The 9,142-nt window shown below is 40.9% G+C and overlaps 1 protein-coding gene across 1 annotated transcript; it reads right to left on the minus strand.

The window, feature by feature from the left end:
- Window positions 1–3,084: 3,084 nt before the first annotated feature.
- On the minus strand, window positions 3,085–8,826 carry LOC123401503 (4-hydroxy-3-methylbut-2-en-1-yl diphosphate synthase (ferredoxin), chloroplastic). Its single transcript, XM_045095327.1, has 20 exons — window positions 8,620–8,826; window positions 8,031–8,300; window positions 7,739–7,896; window positions 7,530–7,636; window positions 7,347–7,447; window positions 7,188–7,264; window positions 6,975–7,094; window positions 6,667–6,897; window positions 6,085–6,201; window positions 5,874–5,948; window positions 5,712–5,789; window positions 5,396–5,455; window positions 5,081–5,143; window positions 4,821–4,965; window positions 4,587–4,728; window positions 4,250–4,327; window positions 4,015–4,174; window positions 3,722–3,820; window positions 3,529–3,633; window positions 3,085–3,337 (listed from the first exon to the last, which is right to left on the minus strand). The coding sequence occupies exons 2-20, from the start codon at window positions 8,245–8,247 to the stop codon at window positions 3,236–3,238; spliced, it is 2,235 nt and encodes a 744-aa protein (XP_044951262.1). The 5' UTR covers window positions 8,248–8,300; window positions 8,620–8,826; the 3' UTR covers window positions 3,085–3,235.
- Window positions 8,827–9,142: the final 316 nt, after the last annotated feature.

The following is a 9,142-nucleotide window of genomic DNA, read 5'->3' on the forward strand; positions in this document are numbered from 1 at the left end:
AGCTGGCCTGAAAGTAGATAAAAATTCCAGCATATATGACCAAGTGGTTGATTCTGTCCCGCAATAAAACAAGACGGGCATGCGAATGCTAATATGCAAACGAATGTACATGAAATAATCGAACAATTATTTTTCTATAGAAAATGATAATCACTTCTACATGTTTTGTTAGTAGTACGTAAAATCTTAAAGTTGCACAAAATTTGTATTGAAAATAGTTTTTGAAAGTTCAAAGGGCCCCGTGTTCTAGTTTCGTTCCGGATCCCTAAAATCTTAAAACCGACCGTGACTCCAACGTGTCTCTAAGACTTTACTTCTTAAAACCCATCCTCAATAATTTCTTAGTACCGAGAGGGTTAACTCCCAAAGGAGTTTTTTTTGCTAAATTGTCCTCTTTTACGTAGATACATGTTTTAAAATTCGTTTCAAACACAAGTTGAACTTTATTTCAAACGCAGACACTCACGTGTGCTAAACATAATCCATGTCTCGATAATTTGTTTTAGTGACACAAAAATGCCATAATATTAAACAAAAACCGACGTAACAGAAGTCTCACTACTACGTACTTCCTCTATTTCTAAATATAAGTCTTTTTAAAGATTTTACTAGAAACTACATACGGAGCAAAATGAATAAATCTACACTCTAAAGTATGTTTATATACATGTAGTCTTTTAGTGAAACCTTTAAAAAGACTTATATTTAGGAACGGAGGAAGTACATATATGTCCTTTTAGCTTCTCCCGTTCCCACATATATGTCTTTTTAGAGGTTTCACTAGGAAGTACATACGAATATATATAGACATATTTTTTAACGATTTCACTAAAGAACTACATATGAATGTATATAAACATACTTTAGAACATAGATTTATTTATTTTGCTCCGTATGTAGTCCCTTAATAAAAAATATTACAAGAATTATATTTAGAAACGGAGGAAGTATGATTATACAATACTTCTTCAACTAAATGAGAAAGCTAACGTCCACTTGACTCGACATTAGCGACAGATCCGCACGATCCCTTCCGCTCGTTTTAGTACCGATTTTACCGAATTTTATTTCTTTCTCTTGAAAACCGTAGTACATACTGTTTTGTTTCTTTCTTTTTCTTCCTATTGGTTTTTCTCGCAGAAAATGGTGACAACAGGAAATGAACCTTGTACCTAGTGGTTTAGTCCTACTCTTGCTAGCCATTTAGGTTAATACCTCGCTAGTGTTTAGATACAGGTTAGGTTGTTTTTATTTCCACAAGAGCTGCTAGTGCATTACTAAAACATACCCCGGGATGGGTGAGTTGTTGAGTACATACCCCGGTAACTTCCATGTAAATACATGGTAATACACGCATATCGTAGCTCATAACTCACGCGCAAACATCGTGATAACTTTTGACCCAAGAAAAAAGTTGTTGACAAACACACACCGATAACTTATATAAAAAATTAACATGATAATATACGCACAACAGAGCTGATAATTTACTTAGCCGAAGTGTGGTAATTCTTTGACCAAGGGAAAAAGTTGTTGAACCGCCCTTCCTCATAACTCATGTCTACTAGCATGGTAATCTATGCACATTAGGGTTGATAACTTACTTAGCCGAGATATGGTAACTATTTTTAACTTGCGAGGCCGAGGGGGGTTGTTGAAAAATTACATGGTAAATTATGTATAAAAACATGGTAACATGGGCATAACCAAACTGATAACTCACCACAAACAACATGGTAACTTTGATCCTGAATGGGTTGTTTGAAAACATACCCCTGATAACTTTTGTGTTAATAGTAAGGTGCTACACACACATTATACGCACAATAAAGCTGACAATTTACTTAGCGAAATGCGTTTATTTTTTTAGAAGGAAAAAAGTTGTTGAACCGCCCTTCCCTGGTAACTCATGTCTACTAGTATGGTAATCTACACACATCAGCATTGATAACTTACTTAGCCGAGACATGGTAACTATTTTTGACTTGGGGAGGGGGTGCTGAAAAAATTACATGATAAATTATGTATAAAAAGCATGGTAACATGCGCACAACCAAACTGATCACTCACTCACAAACAACATGGTAACTTTGATCCGGGATGGGTTGTTTGAAAACATACCCCCGATAAATTTTATGTTAATAGCAAGGTGCTATACGCACTGTATACATGATAACTGCCACATGCTTTAAGCTTCTCGTACTGTAGTTACTAGCCTTATCATGGTATAGTTATCATGTTGCTCATACTATGTTTATCACGTTGGTCACACCCAAGTTACCAAGCCAATCTTTATTATTTTTTCTCATATGACAGAAATAAGAAAGGTTTAAATAACATTGATTATCTACAATAGACAACAACTAAAGATAGCTTAGTTGGTTATTGGGCTCAAAGTCTAATGAATAGACTTGGGTTTGAATCTCCTTTCTAGCATTTTTATTTTATTTTCATATTGTGTAGCCAAAAACCAGAAAACCCATTAAAGATTTACTATTAACGTATAGATTTTTGAGAGAAGAAAAAAATGAAATTGAGCGTGCAGGTCGTGAGAGGAAGATTGGTTACGATCGTCCGGATCAAACGCTAACCTTCCGTCGACTGGACCACGTCCTCAACTAGAATGAGTGCATGCTGATATCCTACGCTCCTCCCTAGAGTGCATGCTGATCGTCCATCGGCCACATCGTAGAGGGCAAAGCCAAGATTCAGACATAGTGGACAAAAGATATAACAAACACAACAAGAGGTTCTCCTAAACCAAAGAAGAAGAAATTTTACTCCAGCAAACTTATGCTTCATACACCGTGGCATGATTCAAGAAGCTTCTAAGTTGCTTATGCTTCATCAAGATATCGTAGAATCGTGTCCAACTCTGTTTCTACTTTCTTTCCGAATTGATATACAATATGGGTTGGGATGTCCTTTGTGAATACACTGTAGCAACAACTTGTGGGGTGTCATCTAATTCTAGATACAGTTAAACCACCATGGTTTTCTGCATGCCATTTACAAATGTACTCCTACATGCTTAAGATATACCGTGATGTGATTTCAAAAAGCTTCTATGCTGCTTATGCTTCATTAGGATGTCGCAGAATCGCAGCCGACATTATTTCTATTTTATTTCCCAACTGATATACAATATGTGCTGGGATGTCCACTGTGGATACACTGTATTTTCCGCTAGCTGATCGTTTACGGGCTACACATAACTACCGGAAACATCCTGAGCCTACTCCTCGGTAGGAGGATCCACCCAACGGCCATGGTCCTTGATTAGCTGAATCAAGGCTTCAGTGGCACCCTCCATTGCAATTCCCCGTTGCACAACAGTCTACAGCAAAAAGATACATGGTGTCAATGGAAGGAAACGATGGCAGTAAGACTGGTTTCATATATTTATTCACGCCATCACCACACTATTAAAAGGTATACTCAACAGATTCATGAACAAATTTGAATGAATCACAACTGTACCAAAATATCCATCTGATATGATTCAATATAAATGTGTTGGACTGTTACCTTCCCAACATAAAGGTCGATCTTTCCAGGAGCACCTCCAACGTATCCAAAATCGGCATCAGCCATCTCTCCTGGCCCATTAACAATGCAACCCATAATAGCAATCTGCCACAACACACACACACATATATATTGAATCAGGCCAATGTTTTACCTAAAATGAATGGAAACAGTCAAGTGTTAGAGAGATTACAGAGACGCCAGGCAGATGAGAGGTCTTCTCTCTAATCTGAGCACTGATTTCTTGGAGGTCGAAGAGCGTTCGCCCACAAGAAGGACAAGAGACATATTCCTGCAGAATTCATTAACAGTCAGAAATGGCTCAATTGATTTTATTTTTTCAGGAGATATAATAACCAAACAGTTCCCCCCTGTTTGGCTGATATTGGGAGGTAATTCTCAAATTTTCATTGTGACAAGGAGAGTGTGAAGAGATCTAGAGGCAGAGCATGCCCTATCTATTAAGAAAACAATGCATGAACGTACAGTTTTTGTGTTGCGCATCCGGCAACCCTGTAGCAAGTTGAAGGATGTATCCCTCAAGAATTCAAACTCCTGGTTAGCAGCTTCAAGAAGTACACCATCACCCAGACCATCAACTAGAAGAGCACCAATATTGCTCCCAGCACCAATAACAAGACCATCTCTGCATTTATTTGAATAGTTTAAGTACAACATAACAAACACTCAGGAATTCCAATGCGAAGAATATTTGAGTCACCTATCAATGCTTTTAGGGAAATCAATGTGATGGATCACAGGGAAGTTCAAACCATTGGTCTCTAAGTACTCAAACAGCCTGTAAAACAAGAACAAGAATATATATGTTAGGTAGGCACAACAAATCAGAAGCACCATAGTGGTATTATGATCTGTTAAGTATAATCCTTGAAACACAAAACATTAATTGTACTCCCTCCGTCCAGTGTCAAAAATGGTCTTACATTTTGGGACAGAGGGAGTAGTATACACTTTACTATTTAGTTCATCATATCAACATTTCATTATGTGGAACATACTGCAGTGAACTTTCAAATTTGCCCACTGTGTGCACATACCTCCTAGCAGCATGTACTCTACCAGTCTTCTCTTCACCATATGGAACGTTATGTAACAACATAGTTATATTATCAACACTCTTAAGAACATCTAGCTGCTCATATGATTCATCTCCACGAAGAGTGACAGCAAATCTAGTGCCTACAAGCAAAAAGAGTAAGTCATATAACAGGCAAATCAATATCTTTAAACACAGAGTTTGAAATTTAGAGGAGTCAGAGACAATTTGCTACCTTCTGGCAAAAGCTTGTTTGCATCACTTGATAGTTCATCGAGGGTGACAAGCACAATTGCATGTGGGAGTGGCTTTGTCAATTGCTCTGATAAGGGAGTCAACACGCCCATGCTGATGTCAACTAATCTTTTGAGTGCAAGTCTCTGTACAGAAATACAAATTATAGCTGGCAATCTTTCATAAAGGAATAGAACATTATATACAAATGCCTGCCACTTGAGAGGAGGGGGGGCAGCAAAAGAAATGGATGAAACTCACTGCTTCAGCATCTTCTACAGGGGGGAGTTCTCTCAAAAGAATTGAATCTACAGTTGCCAAATCCTAATGTTCATACAAGAAATCAGTCAGTTTAAACTGAAGTCCCTCTAAAAATAGTTGTATACTACTCCCTCTGTTCCTAAATATAAGTCTTTTTAGAGGTTCCACTAGAAGACTACATACGGATGTATATAGACATACTTTAGAGCGTAGATTCACTCATTTTGCTCCGTATGTAGTCCCCTAATGAAATCTCTAAAAAGACTTATATTTAGGAACGGAGGGAGTAGAAGATACAGTTATAGAAGACCAGACCTTGAAAGGCATGCCAACTATAAGCTTCGCAGCAAGAGACCTATAAAGGAGCTCAGGAGCCTGGCAAATAAAGGAGGCTTTCATCATTACAGAACACATTGATTCAAACGCGAAATATATATATATCTTTGCTGTAGCTATTTTCTCAATTCAAATAACAAAATAGCCTTCTTGCTAAATGCATGGAAACTAAGAGACTGTTGAAAGCCATCCTGGTTTAGATTAGAAAATAGCTGCATAGAGATACCTTTTGGTGGGGTCACATAAGGAAAATATCAATATAGACCACAAAAAAGGGCAAGGAGATGCAGGTTACCTTCAACTGATCTAAGGACACTGACATCAGAACAGAGCCATCACGATGAAGGACACCTCTGTAATCTACTGCCTCACCCTGTTGTAAGAGCGATTTGTAAGAAATATGGCACCATTAGTTTTAATGATCTAGACATCTAGTAAATATTTGTTTTCTACTTACCTCCTTCTGTAAAGGCAACTGGCCACTTCTACGCTGGAAATCAAAATAGCGCCTATGTTTTTCTTCAAATGGGGCCTGAGAGCACAAGATAAATGTTTTAAGAGTGCTCAAACAATCAGATAAGGAAAAACACTCCTGAAAAAAGTAACATTGCACTATAGCAACTAAACAAGAGGAAAATGAAATGCTAGGGAAAGGAAAAGTTCATTACCACCCCTATTTGAAGGTTTGCAGCCTGAGTTCCAAGATTTGCGAGTCTCCTGCAAGGATCAATTTCTTCCTCTGGTGGTTCTGTGAGGGATACACGGATTGTATCACCCAAGCCATCCTACAAGACAAAAATGGAAGGTATGCCTTACAACCTGTTCAAGACAAAAAAGCATACACATATATATAGGCCTTACAAGAGACTACTAGTCATATGTGTGACATGTGTCAGACGATAGCATGGCAAAGGTCTCGAGATACAACAAAGTAACATACAAGCACGGCACTGGAAAGTGATCAAGCAAATCTAGTCTTGTACATCTCAATCAGCGCACTGGCAAACTATTATTCAGTACTCTAAAACTCCAGTTTTGGAATCAGCTATTCGAAGTGAGCTAGGGACCTGGATACCAAAGTTTATTGAGTCAGATAAGCAACCTCAGCTTCCAGCCATAAGCTTTGAAAAGAAAAGTATTATTGATTCATAAGAAATCAATCAAGCTTCCCATGTAATTCTACTCAATTTAAGAACACTTGTAAGAAAGAAACTCATTCAGGCAACACTATGAAGTAACAATGTATTTACCATCAAAAGTGTTCCGATGCCAATAGCAGACTTCATCCTCCCATCTTCACCCTCACCAGCTTCGGTAACTCCCAAGTGCAAAGGATAATCCCATCCAAGGTTATACATTTCCGCTACAAGCAGGCGATATGCTTGGACCATGACAACAGGGTTACTTGCTTTCATTGAAAATACAAAGTTATGGAAGTCCAAATTCCGACAGATCCTAGCAAATTCCAAAGCAGACTCAACCTGAAATTAGTATGCAGAAAATGTCATGCATCTGTCAAATGACGGTAAAAATATATCCTCAGGAAAGAAATAATCACCATTCCCCTTGGAGAATCACCATAGTAGCTCATTATCCGGTCAGAAAGACTACCATGATTTGTTCCGATACGCATGGCTCTTCCATACTTCTTGCATTTCTCAACCAATGGAGAAAAGACCTGAAATGATATTACAGCGGCGCGCAAGTAAGATCACACATGATATGTTCGTATGGAATGAAGCAGCAGCAAGCAAATGAATGAAGTTCTGACCCTCTCAATGTGTTCAAGCTCCTTTTCGTAATCGTCTTCAGTATATTCCAGCTTTTCAAATTGGGCACGGCGATCGGCTGAAAGTAATGTTCTCAGCACTGATGATAAAAGATTAAGAATTTAGCCAACGCAAATGGGATACATCATGGTATCACTTACCAAAGTTTCCTGGGTTAACACGGATTTTGTCAAAGCATTCAGCCACTCTTAAAGCTACTGTAGGCGCAAAATGGATATCGGCCACTAGAGGGATGTTGTAACTGTTGAAACACAAAAGGAAAGTGAGGGACTCATTCATGAGAACTAACAGGATCTGTAGCGATTTTTTGATCCAGTACTTACTTCTTCTGGACAAGAGTGTTCTTAATCTCAAAGCAGGCATCAGCTTCCTTTTTACCCTGGACGGTTATTCTAACAAAATCAGCGCCTCTGTCTGCAATCCTCATCACCTGCAACAGTGTGATCGATATACTTGATCAGTTCACTAGACAGAAAACATGTAAACGATAAGAGGATTATGCAGGGCTGGCATCCACAGATAGAGAGCACACCTCTTCCACAGTCTTGGCAACATCCTTGGTATCTGAGGTAGTCATAGTCTGAATCCTCATGGGGTGATCACTGCCGAGTGCCACGTTCCCGACCATCACAGTGCGTGTTTTCCTCCTCCTTGTCTGGTGTATAGATTCGCAGTACTTCTGCCTGGGAACTAAAGAACAACAAATGGCGAAAATCATTCAGTATTTCAGATGATAGGTAGGTAGTACAAAGGCACAGAATAACTCGGGAACAAATTCAGTGCCTCCCATATGCAAGGAGGCCAGAGCATGGGAATTAGTATACCTAGAAGTGGGCTTCCTTCGGAGGCCGGCTCGAGCTCCATGGTATCAGACTCTGTACTTGAGCTCTTGACCACGAGCGCCCTGCCTCTTGCGGACCCCATCCTCAGCGCACCGGGAACGGAGAGGATCTTGGCGAAGTCGACGCTCTTGGTGTAGCCGACGCCTCCGTCGCGGACCTTGACGTACGGAAGCGGAGCCGGTGCCACCCCGGTGGCCATGGCTATGCCTATGCCCAAGCTTCGAAAGCTCGCCTACGCAATCCTACAAACACCTGCGGGGCAACCAAAGTTAGAGGTGAGGTGAGCAATGGCTCATCTTCCGTATGCTTTATAGTAATTGGCACGAAATGGTATATTCGCCCATTGCTCGGTGTACGGCAACAGGACAAGGCTGGTGTTTTGTTTTCCAAGTGACAGTATACCTCCTTTTTTTAAGAAATGAACCCGAAACAAAATTTAGGAAAAGGGTTCGTTCGAACTACAATTCTGCAACCAATCGGGGACAGCTTTGGTTCAAATTGATTCCTCCAACATCCCGGCAGCCGGAACGACGATCGGAATCGCAGAGAGCGAGAAGGAAAAGCACCGAACCTCGCAGCACCGTCCCGCGGCGCCTCTCCTCCGCCCTCGTCCCTCGTCGCGGGCCGCTCAGCCGACGGCAGCGACGCGGGGAAGCAAGCAGGAGCGGTGGGCTGCGAGCGCGTGTGCTCCTGTAGGCAGCGACAGCGAGGACTGGAGATGGCTGGTGGAAGTGTGGAGCGCGAGTGGTGCGGTTTGTGCCGGCGTACCGGATAGCCTTTGCTTTCCTTTTTATCTCCGTCGCTGCGTGGACCGGGCGTTTCCGGCGGCGTTGCGTCGGGACGTGTCGCCCGAGTCAGTGGTCCTGATGGACTCGGTCCGCAAGGCGCTGCGGAGGCTGCGAGTGTGGAAGTGGAGTTCCGGGCGCTCCCCGCCATGATTTCATCGTGCCACTGTCGTCTTCCCGTCTTCTGTTCGTTTTACAGTTCTATACTCAGATTTTCTACGGTTCGAGTTTCTGTTCCGGTTGTTTACTGGTGAAACTGTATGGACCAGAAAAATCATGTGATGGTCGTCGTTGCTGCGGATGGAGGAG

The sequence above is a fragment of the Hordeum vulgare genome, chromosome 6H (assembly GCF_904849725.1).
Source record: "Hordeum vulgare subsp. vulgare chromosome 6H, MorexV3_pseudomolecules_assembly, whole genome shotgun sequence".
Taxonomy (NCBI): domain Eukaryota; kingdom Viridiplantae; phylum Streptophyta; class Magnoliopsida; order Poales; family Poaceae; genus Hordeum; species Hordeum vulgare.